This window comes from Procambarus clarkii, chromosome 33 (genome assembly GCF_040958095.1).
Source record: "Procambarus clarkii isolate CNS0578487 chromosome 33, FALCON_Pclarkii_2.0, whole genome shotgun sequence".
Classification (NCBI taxonomy): Eukaryota; Metazoa; Arthropoda; class Malacostraca; order Decapoda; family Cambaridae; genus Procambarus; species Procambarus clarkii.
This window is the reverse complement of record NC_091182.1, coordinates 33583012-33604934: the sequence shown is the minus strand read 5'-3', so window position 1 is coordinate 33604934 and position 21923 is coordinate 33583012. Positions and strand designations below refer to the sequence as shown.

The 21923-nt window shown below is 44.4% G+C and overlaps 1 protein-coding gene across 4 annotated transcripts in view; it reads left to right on the top strand.

Moving 5' to 3' along the window:
• LOC123765283 (delta(24)-sterol reductase) overlaps positions 1-21923 on the top strand; it is a 100537-nt gene that overhangs the window by 65299 nt on the left and 13315 nt on the right. For all 4 annotated transcript variants that reach the window (XM_045753824.2, XM_069335529.1, XM_045753825.2 and 1 more), the window contains exons 7-9: positions 299-565; positions 6417-6541; positions 14241-14387. In XM_045753824.2, the coding sequence (XP_045609780.1) occupies positions 299-565; positions 6417-6541; positions 14241-14387 (539 nt within the window). The remainder of the gene's footprint in view (positions 1-298; positions 566-6416; positions 6542-14240; positions 14388-21923) is intronic.

The following is a 21923-nucleotide window of genomic DNA, read 5'->3' as shown; positions in this document are numbered from 1 at the left end:
TATATCCAGAAATGATCTTTCATATTATGATGAACAGTCTGTTTAATTACAAATTCTTACCATGTTCTATTGCACAGTAATACCAAATCCGTACATTATAATGTTAAGAAATATGTAATTTCATATTTATTAAGAAATATGTAATTTCATATTTACAATTACAGTTAACTGATATAAATAAGGAAATCTAAAACAAATGAGCATAAAAATATGGCCCATATTGAATGACACTTATTGAAATATTTTACACAAAACCTATTCTTAGTTGCTTATACAATATTGTAATGTTATTTTCCAGATAAATCGATTGACAAGATGGTACAAACCCTGGTTTTATAAGCATGTAGAAGGGTTCCTGAAGAAGGGAAGAGGCTATGAATACATACCTTTGGAGGACTACCTCCTTCGACACAACAGATCAATATTTTGGGTTATAGAAACAATGATTCCCTTTGGCAATAATCCTGTCTTCAGGTTCTTATTTGGCTGGTTATTGCCTCCCAAAATTGCCTTCCTTAAATTCACCACTACACCTGGAGTGAGGGCCATGACCTTTACAAAGCAGGTAGGTCGTGTGTTTTCAAAACCAAATTTTCTGGTAGGGAGCCCTTTTTGCCTCCCTGAAGCTACCATCTTTTATTCATTTATGACACCACCAAGGAAGGTACCCAGAAAGTCAGTGAGTCAAAACAAACTACAGCTGGCTGCTTCCAAGACCTGCAAGCTCAAAAATGGCCATAGAACTCCCCAAACTATGTAAACAAATGATGGAAATGTTACAAAACTAGTTCCTGATCATTCGCCCCACCCTCCCCTTGTTTAGGGAGGAGGAGGAGGAGAAGGGGGGGGGCAGGCCACAGCTCGCATGCCACACCACCATCAGTTCTCCCCCGATGTGTACCAGGTCTGCCGCTGTTGCTCTGATCCTAGTGTTTTTCTTGGGTTTATTTTACCTTAGTGGCTGTTTCATACAGTTTTGTGTGCATGGGCCAGGAGTTTAGTGCACTTGGAGCTGCATGTATTCAGGGTTACCTTCCCTGCGCACTCCCTAGTGCTTTCCTTGTACTGCCACGATTTTCTTCCCTGGAGTGTTCGAGTGGTGTTTCTTTTGAGGTCCACCTCACTTTTGGTAGCCTTCAGCTTGAGGTGAGTCTGGGGTTTTTCACTTCCTTTTTTGCCTCAGTTGGAACATCTTGGCTGGTGAGGCACATTGGGTTACATGCGGGTTACACTTCAGTGCACCAAGGTAGGTTTTCCCAGTCATCTGGGCTAGGTTGGGTTAATTTACATAAAATGTTTAAGAGTACTGGCATAGTATCTCAGTACCTGGGTGTCCTGTTTGGATTGTAACCTTCAGGTCCTGGACTTCCCCTGCAGGTTAGGTGGTCAGAGAACCCTCCCCCCCCCCCCCAAGCCTACTCTCGCTATATGCAAGTTTGAAGCATGCACATTGTCAGTGCCAATTGGTAATGTTCATTCTTTCTGCCTCTGCCATGCTGCCTGTTGGGTCAGTAAGACCTTCAACCCAGAGTCATGTGGGGAGTGCTCCCGTCATGTTACTCTTCTTTCTAGTTCTCCTGATGGGGTCGTTTTTTTTAATTTTGAATTTTTGAATGAATGTCGTCAAAATTTGAATTTTGAATTTGAATTTGATGATGCTTGGGCTTATCAGGCAGTGACCACTCTTTGTCTGAGGTTCTCTGCTGCAGTAGTCTAGGTTGTGTGGCTGTTTAGATGCCCAGGCTCTGCCCTGTTTAGTTTTTAGGGATCTGGTTTTGGAGGTGTTGGTCAATTCAGCCTTGGCTCTACCTGCACCACCTCTTCCTTACTTGTTGGACTTTGTTCACTCCTCTTCTGTCACTCCTGATTGATTGATAGGATGGTGGGACCCTCTGCTGCAATTTCCCAGGTGTGGGGGAGTCAGAATTGGGGCCATGGCTTCCCTTTGACACTTCGTGGTTTCCAGTGTCTTCCACAGATGGTGTAATGTTGTAGAGAATGATGTTTTTGTATCCTCCCTTTCTCTATGAGCTGGATTTAAGTGCGGCTTTCCCCTGGGATCGCTTTCGGGTAACTTTGGGTTCTCTGGGGCATCCTTCCGGAGATTTCCTTCCCTTTGACTTCCCCCTTTGGAGGCTCGTCAGGCACTTTTGACATACCTCCTGTGTGACCCAGTTTATGCTTTTCCAATGGACCCACCCTCCTTTGAGTTTGGGTCTTCTTTCCCCTACTGGGTGCATTACAAGGTTCCAGAACCATCCTGACTAGCAGGCAATCCTCTCTTTTTCCTCGAGTTTGTGGCGGTTTCCTCCCTTGTTTGCCTTGGGGTAAGTGGTAGTTATTGCACTGGTGGGACATGGGGTACTACGTAGCTAGTTTTCACCTATAGCAGCGACCAGCTCTGTTCCTCCTGGGTACGTTGTCCTTTTGCAGGGTTTTTATTTTTATTTTTGTTTCTTCCTGGTGGTGGGTCTGCACTTGTTCCCCTACCCCCAGTTATATTAGGGTCTTGACCTCCTGTGTTCGGTGGTACCCCCTGCTTGGCCCCCGTGAGTGGACACGTCCTGGGGGGGACGGGGGGTTCAGTTTTAGAAGGTTGTTTGGTAGATTTGGGTGCTGGTTAGCAGTACCCCGCATGGGCTTACCCTTAGCAATAATAGTGTAAGGGCCCAGGGAAACCCCGCGGGGGCGCAAGGGGCGCAAGGGGCCCAATGGATGCGACCCCTGGGTCCCCTCTCACCTTGTGCCAGTTTGAGGGTTGCTCTGTTCCCTTGTCTCAGGGTGATGCTCTGGGTACGTTGTCCTCTTGCGAGGTTTTTCTTTTCTTTTTGCCTGGTGGGGGGGGGGGGGTCTGCCTTGTGTTCTCCCACCCTCCTTATATTAGGGTTGTTTTGTGTGGTGGAACCCCCCTGTTTCACCCTCGTGAGTGGACATGTCCCGTGGGTTCAGCTTTTAGCAGTTTGCTTGGTAGTTTGGGGAGCCGGTTAGCAGTACCCTGCCTGGGATAACCCTTAGGAGACCCAGTCTAGGGGCCTTGGAAAACCCTGCGGGGGCTCTTGGGTCCGATGGACGAGACCCCTGCGTCCCCTCTCGCTTTGTGCGAGTTTGAGGGTTGCTCTGTCCCCTTGTCTCAGGACAATACTCATTGTTTTTGCCTCCGTCATGCTGCCTGTTGGGTCGGTGACACATTCAACCCTGAGTCATGCGAACTTTGTTGCTTGTTTGTGACTCGATTCATCCAGACTGATGATAATTTTCTTCGGGTGCAGGCAGCACGCGCATTGCAGGATAGGTTTAGGTTATTGCAACACGCTCGGGTTGTCACTTCCCCGGACACCCCGAGGCTGCCCCGCTTTGCCTATAAGGACTTGAAGCGGGGGAGGGGGGGGTGTTGGTCGCTTCGGCCTTGGTTCCGTCCGTGCCCCCTCATTTTTCCGATCACTGGCGCGAGGGTCTGGGCCTCCCCCTTCCCCCTCCCAGGGAGGGGGGAGCTGCGCAGACATGCAGTACAGCTCGTGTGAAGTCTTGCTTGTGTGCTCGTTTTTCTTTTGGGGAGTCCTGTCCACTCGTTTGACGATTTTCATTGTTAACCAGAATAGGGGTTTGTTTTGTAGAGCTTACCTTTCTGGGTACCTGTCCCTGTCGATGGCAGATATAGAATGCTCCAAATCACGTAATTACCTAAGTGTAATTACCTAAGTGTAGTTACAGGATGAGAGCTACGCTCGTGGTGTCCCGTCTTCCCAGCACTCTTTGTCATATAACGCTTTGAAATTACTGACGGTCTTGGCCTCCACCACCTTCTCACTTAACTTGTTCCAACCGTCTACCACTCTATTTGCGAAGGTGAATTTTCTTATATTTCTTCGGCATCTGTGTTTAGCTAGTTTAAATCTATGACCTCTTGTTCTTGAAGTTCCAGGTCTCAGGAAGTCTTCCTGTCGATTTTGTCAATTCCTGTTACTATTTTGTATGTAGTGATCATATCACCTCTTTTTCTTCTGTCTTCTAGTTTTGGCATATTTAATGCTTCTAACCTCTCCTCGTAGCTCTTGCCCTTCAGTTCTGGGAGCCACTTAGTAGCATGTCTTTGCACCTTTTCCAGTTTGTTGATGTGCTTCTTAAGATATGGGCACCACACAACAGCTGCATATTCTAGCTTTGGCCTAACAAAAGTCGTGAACAATTTCTTTAGTATACCATCCATGTATTTAAATGCAATTCTGAAGTTAGAAAGCATAGCATAGGCTCCTTGCACAATATTCTTTATGTGGTCCTCAGGTGATAGTTTTCTATCTAGAACCACTCCTAGATCTCTTTCTTTATCAGAATTCTTTAAAGATTTCTCACATAATATATAGGTTGTGTGGGGTCTATGTTCTCCTATTCCACATTCCATAACATGACATTTATTAACATTAAATTCCATTTGCCAAGTGGTGCTCCATATACTTATTTTGTCCAGGTCTTTTTGAAGGGCATGACAGTCATCTAAATTTCTTATCCTTCCTATTATCTTAGCATCATCAGCAAACATGTTCATATAATTCTGTATACCAACTGGTAGATCATTTATGTAGACAATAAACATCACTGGTGCAAGAACTGAACCCTGCGGTACTCCACTTGTGACATTTCTCCATTCTGATACATTGCCTCTGATTACTGCCCTCATTTTTCTATCAGTCAGAAAATTTTTCATCCATGATAGAAGCTTACCTGTCATCCCTCCAATATTTTCCAGTTTCCAGAACAACCTCTTATGTGGAACTCTGTCGAAAGCCTTTTTTAGGTCCAGATAGATGCAGTCAACCCAACCATCTCTTTCCTGTAATATCTCTGTGGCTCGATCATAGAAACTGAGTAAATTCGATACACAGGATCTTCCAGATCGAAAACCATACTGTCTGTCTGATATTATATCATTTCTCTCTAGGTGTTCTACCCATTTAGTTTTGATTAGTTTTTCCAATACTTTCACTATTACACTTGTCAATGATACAGGTCTATAATTGAGGGGGTCTTCCCTGCTGCCACTTTTGTAGATTGGAACTATGTTAGCCTGTTTCCACCCGTCTGCTACGATTCCTGTACACAGGGATGCCTGAAAGATCAGGTGAAGTGGAATGCTGAGCTCAGATGCACATTCTCTCAGAACCCATGGTGAAACGCCATCTGGGCCAGCTGCTTTGTTCTTACCGAGCTCCTTGAGCATTTTTTCCACTTCGTCTCTAGACACCTCTATGTGTTCTATGTTGTTCTCTGGAATTCTTATTGTATCTGGTTCCCTAAAGATTTCATTTTGTACAAACACACTTTGGAACTTTTCGTTTAGTGTTTCACACATTTCCTTTTCATCTTCCGTGAATCTATTTCCCATTTTCAACCTCTGAATATTATCCTTTACCTGCAATTTGTTGTTTATGAATTTATAGAATAGACCTGGTTCTGTTTTACATTTATCCGCAATCCCTTTTTCAAAATTTCTTTCTGCCTCTCTCCTCACTGCCGTGTAGTTGTTTCTCGCATCTTTGTATCGCTGGTATGTTTGGGGGTTCGGCCTCTTCCTGTATTGATTCCATTTTTGTGTCTTTCGGTCTCTAGCCCTCTCGCAATTTCTATTGAACCAATCCTGTTTCCTAGTTCTGCATCTCTGTTTTGGTATAAATTTTTTTGTGCCTTTATCATATATTTCACGTGATTCTATGGTCCATTGCTCCTCGTGTCTCTGTGAAGGGGGGGCCAGGTTCTGGCTCGTGGTCCCCAGTAGGCCTAGAACTCTACCCACATCGACTGATGCAAAATAATTAGGGTATCCACATCAGCCATGGATAGCTCCAGAGAGCCTCCGTGACCCACTCAGAAAATGGCGTTTCATTACATTCAACGCTGGTTTTTTGCCATTTGGTGATAGAGATGGTCTGCCTAGCCTCTTATTAGGCTAGCCTAGGTGGTGTTGGTGGTCCCACTCTGTTGCCCCCGAGGGTTCACAGCTTCCTGCTGGCAGTCAGTTTGCCCGCTTCTAGACAGGGATTCTGCTGGCTTAACTGGCCCCAGGCACTGAAGAGTAATATAAAACAGTAACATTTTCACTTAAGAGTAATATAAAATAGTAACTTATTCAAACTTGGTCTTTTCACACTGCAACACCTTGTGGCAGTTTCCTACAATTTCTCAATGTGAACTGGAAATAATTGAAATTTCTTGGGTAGACAAACATTTACTAGAATTTAGTAAATTCTTAATGCATGAAAATGGTTACCATATTTATGAAGATGCTGCATGAGGCAACTCTTAAAATGGGAATGAAAAAATTTCAAGAAAGAGGTAAGACATCATACTGTAAAATAAATGATTTGCCAGACATCATACTGTAAAATAAATAATTTGCCATTTATTTTTCCTTATATTTTCAGGTGTTCCAAGATATTGTGCTTCCCATGAAACAGTTAGAAGATCAAATTGATAAGTGTGAGGAACTTTTCGACCTCTATCCTATACTTATATATCCCTGCCGTTTGTACGACCATGGGCCCCACAGGTAACATGTGAAGTCATTATCTGTAGTTCATACTAGGTTAATAAGAGATAATGTGTATAAAATGTTATTTCTGGGAGGGCTCCCAAGCTGGCTTCCTTTTGCTAGCAACCTGGATAGCTGCACCCAGTTCAAATCATACTTGGCCCTTGCAAGTCATTGTAAGCCTGCCAGGGACCTGAGGCCAAAACCTGGCCCCCTCTATTGAGGCACAGTTGCAACTACAGGCATACCTCAGAATGCGAGTTTAATCCGTTCCTGGAGACGCCTCGCCTTCCGAAAACTCGCATTCCGAAGTTAATTTCCCCATAAGAAATAAAGGGAAATGAATTAATCCGTTCCTGACTACCCCAAAAACCCCACCTCAAACTAAATTTTTATACCTAATTTACCTAATTCATCTAAATAAACCTACAAAACTATGTTCCAGTTATTACTTACCTTGCTGTCGAGTGCTGTAGGCGTATGGAAGATGGTGAGGAGGGGGGAGGAGGAGAGGAGTTACTGTTTGGAAGGGGAGTCCCCTTCCATAATTACATCAGGCAGTGAGGACCTTTCTGGTGTGCTCTCCCTGGGACGTTGAACCTGAGTGCCACTAGGTCCTGGTTGAGGCTCACTGCTCGATTTCCTCACCACAAATCTGTCCATGGAAGCTTGCTTTTCCCTTCTTCGCAAGCTCTCTCTGTAGTAAGGCATCACATTGTCATTGAAAAGATTAAGACAACGGCCTACTACAGCTTTCTCTGGGTGAGTCTGTTCAATAGTTGTTTGAATCTCTTCCCACATCTGACACACCTTCTTAATTACTGCAGAAGGGACACTCGCTGGTGCTGTTGGTGCTGCTGCCACCTCCTCCTCCACTGCAGAATCATTCGCTGCTGTGTTGGCTTGCTGTTCCTGTTGAAGGGCTAGGAGTTCTTCGGTGGTCAGTTCTTCGTTGTGTTCTTCCACCAACTCCTCCACATCATCACCATCCAATTCCAAGCCCATTTGCTGGCCTAGACTAACAATTTCCTCAACAATAGGCGCATCATTTATAGGCTCAAACCCCTCAAAGTCTAGTTCTCTCACACCTTCAGGCCACAATTTTCTCCAGCCAGAGATCAGGGTTCTTTGAGTCACTTCTTGCCAGGCTTTGTCAACGAGTTTTAAAGCACTACAAATGTTAAAATGCTCTCTCCAGAACTCTTTGAGGGTGAGGTTTGTGGCTTCAGTCACTTCAAAACATTTCCGGAAAAGTGCCCTTTCATACAGTTTCTTAAAATTCGCTATGATTTTCTGGTCCATAGGCTGAATTAGAGGAGTGGTGTTAGGAGGAAGGAATTTAACTGTGAGGAATTTATTGTATTGAGGCATCAAATCATCTTCCAAGCCTGGAGGATGAGCAGGAGCATTGTCAAGGAGAAGCACGGCTTTGAGTGGCAATTGTTTCTCCTGCAGATATTTTTCTATGGCAGGGCACAGCACTTCATTCACCCACTCCGAAAAAATAAGCCTAGTGACCCATGCTTTTTTATTAGACTTCCACATCACACACAAACGGGTTTTCTGCACATTATACTGTTTGAAAACCCTTGGATTTTCAGAATGATACACTAGCAAGGGTTTAATTTTCAAATCGCCACTCGCATTTGAACACAGCACAAGCGTAAACCTATCTTTCATAGGCTTTCATAGGCTATCCCGTGTCCAGGCAAGGATTTTTCCTCCTTGGTAATGTATGTCCTCTTAGGCATTCTTTTCCAAAACAGTCCTGTTTCGTCACAATTAAACACTTGTTGCGGTAGGTATCCCTCAGCCTGTGCAAACTCTTTAAATTCGTCAATAAATCGTCCAGCGGCTGGTTTGTCTGAGCTGGCTGCCTCCCCATGCCTTGTAACACTATGGATACCACTTCTCTTTCTAAATTTTTCAAACCAGCCCCTGCTTGCCTTAAACTCTTTCTTATCTGCATCACTCGTTGCAGGGGTCTTCTTTAGAAGGTCTTCGTGCAACACCCTGGCTTTCTCACAAATAATGGCCTCCGAAACACTATCACCCCTCAACTCCTTGTCGTGTATCCAAATTAATAACAACTTTTCCACTTCTTCAAGTATTTGTGGTCTTTGTGCCGTTAATGTTTTTACTCCTTTTGCCACATTAGCACTCATAATCTTATTTTTCTTCTTAAGTATAGTGCATATTGTTGATGTGGCTTTGTTGTACTGCCTACAAAGTTCAACAACACGTGTACCGTTCTCATGCTTCCGAATGATCTCTTGTTTCTCCTCTATTGTCATCCTCACATGAGCTTTCTGGCCTTTATCCTTACCACTGGCTTTCTTGGGACTCATGGTGAGATATATAATAACAAATTGTATAGACAAATCACCAAAAATCCAACAAAACACTAAAAATCCGCGAGAAGAATTGATGTGGGGGTAGTCACTGAGCGCGAGACAATGGTAAACTGAGGGACAGCGGAGCAGAGGGGCGACGATCGCCGAACCACCAGCGCTAGGTCGGCCTGTACGCGTATCAACAAACTCGCGTTCAAACTCGCGTTCAAACTCGCCTCCCGAAGTAACCATCGCCTTCCGAGACAAATTTTTGGAGTAAATACTGCTCGCCTTCCGAAAACCTCGCATACAGGGACAATCGCATTCCGAGGTACCACTGTACTGTAGCATCCTTTAGGTCCCAGCTTTAAGAGTAATTTATGGCCATTGTTTGGACTGTTTTGCTGGACCCATTTGTTTGTATACTCAATCCTTCCTTAAGTGATTGTTTCTTGTGCATGCATTTCTTTGCCTCACTTTTTGTGTGAGCTCTGAAAAACTGTTCACCTTGTCTTGCATAAGTGTAAAGTTTGTCTTCTCTTGATGCTTGGTGGCATTGCCTCTGCCCTGGCAGGATTGTCTTCTCTGGTGGGTTTTGGTGGTCATCTGTAAGAGGCTATTCTTCTCACCTTGAATAGTGCATGGGGGTTTGACTCTCCTGTCAGGTTCTTAGGTTGGGACAGTCATGGCCCTTCTTCTTTGAGGGGGGGGGGGGGGGCGGTTGCACTGGGGGTTTGTGTGCTTGTTTTATTGGGTGCCACTTATATAGCTGCATTTGCTCCTACACTATGTTCAGTGTTCACTGTTCTGTCCATGGGCAACAGCCCCTGTACCCACTGTTCCTGCTTGGTCTTTTCTTTCATGATCCGGTATGCACCTAGCTGTTTAGATGTGGCTCGGGATAGGCTGCTTACCCAACCTGCTCTTACTGGAAGTGAGTTGCCAGATGTACCGGTTACGTGTAAAACTTGGATTGGCTACCAGATCGGTGCCTTCAGATTACTAATTGATCCAGGCAGACCCCAGATTGTGTAACCTTTAGCATGTCTTGGTCCATGGATATGACATACATCAGGGGTTACCTGGGATTCCTGTATGATCCCACCATTCTCCTCCAAAGATTGTCTCATTGATATATTATGTTACTGTGATTTAATTGAGGAATATCCTGTTATTACAGGATATTCCTCGATCTTCTAATGTGCCATTTGTCATCCTTCCACCATCTGCCATTCCACCTATAAGGTAGGTATTCTGTCACCCAGAGGCCTGCATCATGTGCCATCACTGTCTCTTTGTTTGGGTTCTGCTCCAATTTTTGGGGGTGGTGTAGATCTCTCTTTCAATACATACCCTCCCTCTCTGGCCATTTCCTTAATTTACCAGACATACAATATACAGGGTTTGTGTGGTGTGTTTTCTGTTTGAGGCCACTTTGCAACTTATTTCTGGGGGGAGCCCCTCTGGCCTCCCGGAGCTATCCAGGTTGATATGTATATCCCTAGACTTTGTGGATAGAGTTCTAGGCCTACCAGGAACCACGAGCCAGAACCTGGCCCACTCAGAGAGGCACGAGGAGCAATGGCCTATAGAAATGCACATGTGATTTGGAGCATTCTATATCTGCCATCGACCTGGACAGGCACCCAGAAAGGTAAGCGCCCCAAAACAAACCACTAATCTGGTTAAAATGAAGAAAATAGGCAAACGAGTGGACAGAACTCCCCAAATGAAAATGAACAATCAAACATGACATCACACAAGCCGCGCTGCTTATCTACGCAGCTCCCCCCTCCCCGGGAGGGGGAAGGGGTGCCCCAGACACACCGTGCCGGAGATCCAACCACTAGTTCTTAGGCTGATGTGCTTGTGGCACGGTCAGGTAGCTCCAGCTCCGGATTCTCTTGTTGTGCTGTGTCTGGTGTTCAATACTGCTCTTATGGTGGCGTGTGTGCTGGGAGTATTATTCACAGGTACTCGGGCTGCATGTGCTTAGGGTTACCTTCCCTGAGCTCCCTGTAAGTACCGCCCTTGGGGTTATCTTCCACAGGTTGCCTTGGAGCCTACTTCTGTGGTCTTTTGGTGCTTGGTGAGTGACTGCCCCGAGGGTTTTCCTCCCTTGTTTACCTTGGGGTAAGTGGTAGTTTTTGCACTGGTGGGGCATGGGGTACTGCACAGCTAGTTTTCACCTATTACAATGGCCGCCTCTGTTCCTCCTGGGTACGTCATCCTCTTGCGGGGTTTTTCTTTTACTTTTTGTTTTGGCCTTGTAGGGGGCGTCTGCTTTTGTGTCCCTTGCCCCTGTTTAGTTAGTGTTGACCTCCTGTGTTCAGTGGTACCCTCTGCTTTGCCCCTGTGAGTGGATACGTCCCGGAGGTTCAGTTTTAGCAGGGACTCTCAGAACGCTTCCATGTCTCTCCCTCAGGAGTTTCTCCTGTGGCTGCCGTCCTGCATGTGCCAGTTTCTGGGAGGATCCCAGGGCACCCGGCGATTACTCGAGTGTTTGTGCGGGAGCCTGATCTTTGTAATGATGGTCTACCCAATGGGTCAGATTAGGCTTTGTCGGCTGTTCTGGTTCCTTCAGAGGTTTTCCCTTCCGCCTCTCTCGCGATCACTGGGCTCGACCCCCGCGGGCCTTGTGCCAGCTGCTGCGTTGCCGGCTTCCTCTTCAGGTTTTTCAGGGTTCAGTGCTTTGGCGCCTACCCGAGTCCTCAGTCGATGTATTCACAGATGCGTTATCTCTTGACTGGGGCTTTGTGACCAGTGCTCACCAGGTCAGCCAGGGGTGGTGGGGTCCGTCCTTTCATTGGGCCCACAGCAAGGTGTGGGAGTTCGCAGCGGTGTGGTTTGTGCTTCTGAGGGTTCGGGTCGCCCACGGATCGACGATCAGGCCCCATTCGGACTGCTCTCTGGTGGTTCATTGCCTGAACAGGGGGGGGGTTGATGCAGTCCTTGGAGCTTTGGTGCTGATCACTTCGGGTGACTCGGCTGCTGAGTTCTAGGGCTTTTGGCTCTCCTGGCCGTTCACGTCCGGGGAGTGTCCAACGTCCTGGCAGACGGTCTGTCCCAGTTCATTCCCCTGTCCATGGAATGAACAGTCAATGTGGACTCGTTCCTTTGGCTCTGCCAGACGTCCAGGCACCCAGAGGTGGACCTCTTTGCGTCGGCGTAGTCGAGGCGTCTTCCGGTATATGTGGCGCCCTTCCCCAGCTGTGAGGCCGTCAGGGTCAATGCCTTTCGGCATGACTGGTCAAGGTGAGGGTTCCAGTAGCTTTTTCCCCCCCAGTTCAGCTGTTGCTCCAGGTCCCGGCTCGCTTGTAGACTTGCCAGGGAAGAGTAGTCCTTCTTGTCTCTTGGGTGGCCGACCCAGCCTTAGTTTCAGGTGCTGCTTGCTCGGTGTCCAAACCCGGAGGTTTTCCCGCGGCTCCGCCTCTTTCAGCAGATCGGCCCAGTCCATTAAGAGACTGGGTTCGGTCTTCTCCTCGAGTCTTCGCGTCTGGAGTTTTTGACTCGAGTCTATCACCATCTCTATGGTGATTAGGGTGCTCCTTTGATGGTATGGTGTCCCAACTTCGGGCTTCGTCTTGGCAGTAGTATGAAGTTTCCTGGCAGTCCTTCTGGTTCTTTTTGTCTCTCCGTTATTGTACTTCGCTTTTGGTTGCGGTTGTTTTGTCCTTTCTCTAGTGACTGTTTCAGGACCGTCGTCTGATTCCAAATATTGTCGCCTTGTATTGTGCGGCGCTGGCAGAGCTGCTTCAGCTTGCTTTCGGAATAAATGTTACTTCTGCACCATTTTGCAAGCTCTGTTTCGCCGTTGTTTCACCTCCGGCCTGCTCATGTGCCTCCTGAGTCTTCCTGGTCCTTGGACAGGGTGCTCTCGTATTTGTCTTCTCGTTTTTTTGTGGCTCCTTCGGTTCAGGATTGTTTTTCTAAGGCCTTTTCTTGTTGGCATTGACCTCTGGGGATCGGGTCAGAGAGCTTCATGCTCTCCTCCAGCGCAGGGGTTTTTGCTCTTCTAGTCGTGGTGATAAGTTTGTTCATTTGCAGCCATCTCCTTCTTTTCTGGCTCATTTCTTGAAGAATGAGACTGCTGCTTTCCGGAGGGGCCCTTGGGTTGTTGACGCTTGGTTGGTCAAACCGGGGGTTCATCATGTGTTGTGTCCGTTTGCGGGGCTCTGGCATTATTTGCGCGCCACGGCCTCAGTGGCCGGGGATTCGCTTTGGATTGATCCGGTTTCTCTTCTCTGTTCCCAGGTTCGGGTCTCTCAGGTTGTCCGCAGGGTTATTCGGTCCAGCCAGCCTGTGGTCTATCCCGTGCCCATGACATTTGTAAGTTTGCTGCACTTGCTGCCGTCTTTGGTAACATGTCTTGGGTTGACATTCAGGCATGGGGTTTTTCGCGGTTGAACAGGGTCCTGGCTGCATGCTTCCTCGTAAATGTTCCTGGGCCTAGTCGGGCCTGTGTCGCTTTGGCTCGGCAGTTGCAGCCAGTTGTCTCGACTTCGAGTTGAGATGCGAGCACTGACTGCCTCCCAGGTAAGTCCCTCTCATTTTTGTCTTTGATGAAGTAGCTCTGGGGAGCTGGAGGGGCTCCTCTCAGAAAACCAGCGTTGAATGTAATGAAACGCCATTTTCTGGCTGAGTCCCGGAGGATCTCCAGGAACTTCCCCCCCCCCCCCCCAGTTGGCGGTTTTAATGTTTTTTGACATCCAGCCTAAGAACTAAGAACTATTGGTTGGATCGCTAGCATTCCCATCAATAGCCTGCTGTTGGTGGGGACTTTGGGCAACTTAGTGGCACCCATTGGTACTACTGGACTCAAGCAAGTTTTAAGGGAAACAAACTGTTTCGACCGAATCATTTGTGGAGTTGTTTATCTCTTAATACTTCATTTCCTATGAACTTTGCATTTGTCTATAAAGCTTTGCCATCTTTCTGGGTACTTTGCCGGTGAGGGTAGTGATAACTATCCCTGCTTCCTGTGCCCGTGTCCAGGTTCTGGTCTCTGGTCAACCTGTCCTTCTACAAAGAACACTGCATTTCTCTCGTATGCATTACATAAGTACAAAAATTGTTGTACAGTACTAGAAAATGGAAGCGGCTGGCGAAAGTGACATACTGTCCCGTTTTCTGTTTTGGGTCCTCTGGTAGGTTAGGAGAGGACACTTTAAATTGACCGCTTTCTTGACATTGGGAAACCTTAGGAGGACGGACTGCTCTGATAGGCCAAACAGTACTCCTGTAACTTATGTGACATGGTAGTGGTGAGGAATCTCAGCAAGGAGCCACCAAGGAGCTCCTCACAGAAATTCTGTTTTGAGTGGAGGAAAGGATAAGAATGCTGTAGATAGCTAATTCATTAATATTTATTTTTATATTTTCAGAGGTCAGCTTCGTCCACCTCGTAAAGACCAGATGGTTCCAGGAGCCAACTATGGGATGTTCAATGATCTTGGAGTGTATGGTGTGCCAAAACTGGTCAAAGACAAAAAACGTTTTGATGCTGTCCATGCGATGAGACAGATGGAAAGGTAAGGTATTTATGAAAGGACATTAACAAATACAGTACAGTACTATAATTAGAAAATAAATTACTGCAAAATTACATATAAGAGACATTACAGGTTTTATGGAATAATGATACTAAATGTTATCTAATTACTGGTTGTGTTCTGTGTGTTATTAGTTGCAATAGTTATTTAGAAAAAAAAGTTAATCAGGATTCATACAGTTTGGTGATCTGTTATCACCGATTGTTGTTTAGTAATCTTATAACTTTCAGCATAGTTTTCCTATTGTCGGGTCAGTGGTAAGTGATTTTCCTGACCTTACATTTTATCTTGAATCTTTATTACCATATAGTTGCATCTCTGTTTTATATGCCTGTTCCCACTTTCAAGGGATGGAGAGGCTTAGAGAAAATATGCAAACGATATATGGAAAGGAGGATAATGATGTTACAAAATCTAGCATTGATTTTAATAAAATGCCCTTTTCTGGTATGCTTCAGTATCATCCCAGTGCTTAAATGCTGGTACTGTAAAGCCCTGTGATCATGCCAGGGCTCTGAGACTCATGCTGACCTCCAGGAAACCAGAACCAGAATCTAGTTCTGTCAAAGACCCAAGGAAAATGTATGAATCAGAGTGAGATGCAAAAACTGAGAAAAATTTACCAGAAAATTATAAAAGAGCTACTAAAAAATTATAAAATTATTTAGTAGCTCGCTAACACTTATTCATAGCAGTGACTGAGAGAAGAATGACTTTACTGAAAAAGAGCATAACCAAGGAAGAGGATGACAGAGGAGCAGGACTTGGGGTAGAGGAGCATCATCAGCATGCTAGATGCCAAGGCATGGCATGGAACATTCAGTAAATAGTGAGGGGGCATTGTGGCTTTATTTTTGTTTCATGAAGCTTTTCAGGGAAGGCCACCTCTGTGGCTTCCTGAGGTACCAACCTGGTAAGCTCCAACCCAGGTTACTACACCAGGCTCTAAGGTTCATAAGTACTTACTGGAAGCTAGTACCAGAATTTGGACCCCCTCAGTAAAGCCAAGGGAAGTTGGGGATACAAGGCCACCACATCAAACCAAAATAAAAATGATGAAAAAGGTAGATGTTACAAAACAAGCAACTGCAGGGACAACATTTGCATTCCTGACATAAACATGCACAGTCCTTGCAGCCGAGTTGACAGCTTGGATTTGATTCTCAGTCAAGGGAGAAACAAATAGGGAGAGTTTCTTTCACCTGGTACCTTTGTTCACCTAGCAGTAAGTAGGTACCAGGGATTTAGACAGCTGCAACATGGGGATGTGTAAGGGGAAGGGGAGCAGAAATATGTAGTAGATATGATAGGGGAAAAGTAAGTTGGGAGTCAGTACATTAGAAAAATGGTTAGAAAGGCAGGGTTTAAGAGTTGCAGCTTAATGCTGCAGGCACAAATAGTAAATATAAATACACTTATTAGCTGTAGCTCACTTGCCACCAGATGGCAGCCCAGGCCACCTGAGGGGGTTACCAACCATCCGGAGCTCATTTAGACACCAGATGCTCCCGGTATACACTGCGCTTTGGGCTCAATCTTCAGCTAAGCGTTGGCCTTTCTTTGGGCTCTTGTCTGAGCACAGGGGCCTGTGTTCATACTTGCTCCCTCTTTAGGGTACAAGGAAGGTACCCCTGCTTGAGCTTAAAAACCCCACAATACAGTTTGAATTACATTGCCCCACTTGTTCCTGCATCTCCTTGTACAATGTCTCAATCTTTAGGATGATTATTTGTTTTCATTTCCTAGTGTCTTGCCAGTCACTTGTTCCCTTAATAAAATCTTTGGTGAATCTGATATCTTTGATGTCACTTTCCTTATGTCCCTTTGTTCTTGAATTGACATCCTGAGTGATATTTAGTTCTGTTTACATATCCCACAAAATAGATGGGGTACATAACCTTTTTGCTCTGGTGCATTCTTTTGATGATAACTCATTAGTGATGCTTTGCATTTCCCCAATGTAAGGTGTAATTTACACTACAATGTAACTGTTATTAATTTTGTGTGAGCCTTTATGGTATAATTAATTCAGTGATTATGATGGGAGATTTTGATTATTTTTCATGTTCTAGCCTGTTGCTACATGACCACTACTTTGTCACAATGCCTCATTTGAATTTAGACAAAACTGGAAGTCACGTACACATTTTATAGTAAATAGTTAATACCTCATAATTCAAAATTTTCCAAAGTGGTGATAGGGCTTCATCTGCTGCATCTTTGCTTACCAGTGACACTCCTCCCTCATCTTTGGCTTGTTGTGGCCAAGCCCTCCTCTCTTTTTGGTGATTGGGTTTCACCGTTTTGACCCTCTGTGTGAGTTTCCTGGGTGTTTGGATGCCTCATAGCCAATTTTTGTGCTTTTCCATCATCAGAGCCAATTTGCTCTGTCTCGTTTAAAAGTCCCGCAGCTACACAGGGTTCACATCAGCTTCCTCAGGGCTCCAGTAAAAGGCACCATTCCCGGCTGTAAAGGTCTCGATACTGAGAGAGCAACCAAGGCTGACACATGCAGCATGAACTAACAGCACTGCTGTTCAGCTTATTGACCACAGCATCCCTAAAAATTACAAAATATATATGTGACTGCTATTATTTAGCGATGATAGTATTATCGAAGAGCCTGACTATAATAAAGACTGTGCACAATGTTCAGATATTAATGAACACAATGCTGTTCATGATGTTCACAGCACTAGGCAGGCAGCCACAGCACTCTGCCATTGTTTGGTCCATCCAAGCGTATTGAAATGACTTCTCATGTTCCTTTACAAGCTAAACTTGTGGAAAATTATTAATTTACAGGATTTAGTGACCATGATTCTGATAATAGCATTGTGGGGAAATTAGCAATGTGCTTGTTGGAAGGAGAAATCTTGCTGAGTGAGGTAACGTTGTCAGCTGACTGGTGTGTTGGTGGTCGTTATGCTCTTTGGACACACCATACCAGCTTTGTGGTTCGATATGATGCAAAGAAATGTAGATAATTATATATAATATGTGTATATAGCATAATAACAGCAAAATGTGTTGAGAGGAGGTACCTTGCTGAGTGAGATAGCATCATCAGCTGACTGGTGTGTGGTTGCTGCCAGGCTGTTTGGACACACTATACCAGCTTAGTGGTTCATTATTGTGAACAAAAATTGTAGATAGTTATATATAATGTGTGTATATAGTGTAACAAGAGCAAAAACAATATTTGATCAAAGAATATGATACAGTATACTGTACTTGTCACTAGATATGAGATTAGCATATTTTTGAATATAGCAATGTTCCACACATTTAACTATATAAATTCCTCAAATTACACACTATTTAATAATGTTACTGGAAAAAAAATAATCAGAGGCATTGAAATAATTATGTAATATCTTTTTGGCAACTCCCGTCACATGGCTGGGTTGTAGTAGATCGCGCAGGGATGAGTATCATGCCAGAATTCTCGCCCTATCATGGTCAAAATATGTCACGATTCTTTTTTTTCCATCAGGTAATGCATTTTAACAATATTAGAAGGAAAAAATATTTCTTGGATATATTTTTCTTACACACATCAGTGTTGTTAGCTATTAATAGCTGTGCACCACGAAGGTTAAGACATTAGTGCTTTCTAGAGTGGAATATTAATGCACACTAACAGCCCCATTCAAAGCTGGAGAAATTGCTGACCTGGAGAACGTGCAAAGATTCTTTACCTCTAGAATCCACTTAATAAAACATGTAAACTATTAGACCAGAAAGCATGGCAGGATGTGCAAATAGCCCCACTAAAGAGCAGAGGTGTAACTGGCATGCCGAGAGGGAACTTGATCAACATCAAATGACCAAGACTTTTCAACACTTTCCCTACACATACAGGGCATAACTGGCTGACCTCTCACAGTGTTCAAAAGAGAACTTGACAAGTATATTCAAAGGATACCTGATCAACCAGGCTGTGACTCCTATGTCTGGCTGCAAGCAGCTGCATCAAACAACCCAATGGATCAGACTCAGTCTGTGACCAGGAGGCCTGGTCACAGACTGGGCTGAGGAGACATTAATCCCCAGAATCTTCAAAAGGTAGGTTGGTGGATCTGGATCGTAGATTTTTCCCCCTCTCCTGCTTCTGGCTCTGAAACATCGGAGAGTTTTGGAGTCAGGACAGTTTAGCTCAAGGTATGGCTCGCCTTCTCTGTGGGCAACTCCTTCCACTTTGGGCATGAAAGAAGTTGAACCATCTAGTCCCACTGAGGTGTTGGGGTTTCTTACTTCCAGCTGACCACTTCTTTTGAGACCTCTCCTTTGGAAGCTGCTTTTCTATCTCAGGTGGTAGGCATGGACTCTGGTTCTGCAACAGAGCCTGCATGTTTGGCTTCCAGGGCTTGGAGGAGGGAGCTTGATAGGGGTCGTTGGGTTCCCTTAATCTCTGTAATGTGCATTGGTTTAATGTGATAATCCCATGGTGAACACAAAACATTATTTCCAAACTAAATTTTTCTTCGTATATTGTTAAAATCCCTTCCCTGATCATGTTTATACAGTATATAAAAAAAACATACAATACTTTCACTACAGTGAAGTAAAGAAGTTGGTGCATTATGTCACAAATGATTGTATGCTCCAGAAGCTGGTCGCATGGCCAATTCAAGATGCGAGTTGCCACAAAATTTTATTTGTGATAATTTATCACTCTATAATGTTTTCTTATTTTCTTTTTTCTTATACACATGGATGTCATTTACGGTGTTTATACAGTACAGCGTGTGTATTATTTAAACTAATAATTGTACACTTGTCACTAATGTGTTCATCAATTCAATTCAATTTCTTTCTTTATTATGCACCCCATACCCATCCTGTGGGTGGTGGTGTAAAGGATTACAGAGGCACATAATCGGTTCAGGAACTGAACCCTCTAGTTCGTTTAGCTAGGCAAATAACAATCTTTTGACGCTAGTTACACAATTATTAATGTTATATATATATATGTACACATACTCATGCATACATGTACATATACATATGTATACATATATACATACACATACATATTTAATCACCCACACAAATACACACATCAATAATCTTTGTGTCATAAGTGATTCAACAAGAGACTCACAACAGTCACTATACAAGGCACTTTACATCTGTGGTGAGTCACACAGTTACTAGTCTTGCTGCACACCCACCCAACTGGGCGGCAGCTTTACAGTCATGTGCATGCATTACTTAAAGTAAGCAAATTTTGGATACTTCGCTAAGATTTTGGGCAGCACATCATTATGAATGAAGTACTTACACATTTCTTGGACACTACTGATGGTGTTATCTCTAAATTCCACGATTTTTTCACATTACATTGTATAATGACGCAAAGTATGCGAATAGTTCTGCTGACGGAGTTTACATTTAGTCAAATCCACATCAGCAGATGTTACAAATTCCCAGAGGTACTTGTAGCTGAGCCTAAGCCTAGCAGTGGTAACATCTAGAAGTCTGCTAACCTTATTGGATGACCCATAGATGTGCAGTACTTCCTGCATAATAGAATGATGATAGATGGAGTAACTGGTGTGAATTTCACTTTGCCTCAAGTCTCCAAAATTTAGGTGATGTTCCCGGAATATTACTGCCCTCAGGCTGCTCAAAGGCAGTCCAAGTTGGTAATCAATTCCCTCTTTACGAGCAAAAGTCTTAGCAAACTCATCAGTTCTATCATACATTCGAAGACCAATATTGTTCATCAAAAATGTTTTTTGTCACAATATTACTCGTTAAATTTTTTATTTTATTTACAAAATTTACACTATCACACATTGTATTCTTACACAGGTAAGAATACAAGGTACTGTTTATCTTGTATTCTTAATGTGTAGCTTATACAAGGAACTAAAAATCTATATGAATAAGGTATTCACAAATTTTTGCTTGCTGTCCTTTCATTGTGAGCTTGCAAACAAAGCAAACATGTTTACCTTTATCATGTGTTCCAGTACTTGGCATGTAACCAAGCTTGTGTAGTACAAGATAGTCTTTGCAGTAGTCTGTGAGGAGTAGCATGAGGCATTGTTGGCACACAAACTCTCATCACAGCACTACCCTCCTAGCCTAACTTCACAAGTAAATGTGATAAGAGAGCAAGAATAAATGTACAGAGTGGTAGCTTCCTGCCTCATTTCACCAAATAAATGTTGAAGCAATTCAGCTATGTTACATCCACAAGATGAAAAAACTATTTCTTAGTCCACATCACAGTTTTCCGGACACACTCGACAGCACCAAGCATCGTTACATACATGTATCTACCAATCTCATATTTATATTGTAGTTCATGACACAATTTGGCATATACAGTATCCCATGTGTTGCAAAGTTTACATTGCAACTTATTCACTAAGCATCTGTCTTTTCAACACAGTGATAAATTCTTGTTGCCTTTTCTCAGCTGACAATCGCTGAAATACTGTACCTGTACAAAACACAGGAATTTCTCTCCTGTGTGTCCTTACTGTGCCACAGACTCCAGTCTTATGTTCAAGTAGGAACATAGTTAGCAAGGGGCTAGTGTAATAATTGTCAGTGTACGGAATATTTCCCTTGTTCAGCAGAGGTTCCATCAGTGTCTTTACCACACTGATAGAAAACGTGAGGCTCTTGACCGTGTATGTCTATGTTCATACTGGAATATAATATCATATGTATCACTATTCCAGTTTCACAATCACATATCACAAAGAATTTCAGTCCAAATCTTTGCCTTTTCAATGGGATATACTGCTTAAACACAAGACATCCGTTGAAAAACTAGAGATTCATAAATCACCATATTCTGGCCTGGTACAACAAGTCTTTTAAATGTCCTCTTGCTTCACTAAACACTTTCCTAGCTTTCCACAGTCTGTTGTTTCAAGCCACATTACCAATAATCTCAGTGTGGGCACCTAAAAGTAGCAGGAACCTGTTATGTGACATGTACTTCTCAAAAATTGCATGGGCAGATGAGTGGCAGGGTGGTTGGGGGGCAGGCTGGGCAGGCAGGCAGATGGGTGGCAGGGCTGGTGGATGGATGATTGGCAGGACAGGCATCAAAGTGGGTGGTTGGGCAAGCAAGTGGCAGATTGGGTGGGGTAGTTAGCAGTGGGCAGGTGGGCAGTAGAGTAAGATGGGTAGCAGGGTAGGCAGATAGGCATTTGGTCATGCAAGCAGCAGAACGACCGGGTGGCTGGTGGCAGGGCACATGGTAGAGTAAGGTGGTGGGTGGCAGGGCACATGGTAGTGTAAGGTGGTGGGTGGCAAGGTGGGCATAATGGGTTTGCAGGTGGCAGAATGGGTAAGCAGCAGATCAGGTGGGTGGATGGCAGGACAGTCAGGCAGCAGAGTGAGTGGACAAGGCCTGCACAGGAATATCCCCCCCCCCTTCCCCCCCAAAAAATGAGTAGCAGAGCAGATAGGCAGCAGAATGGAAGGCAGGCAGGCAGCTGGCAGTGAACGAATGACAGCGGCAGAGGGCAGGCAGCAGTGAGCAAG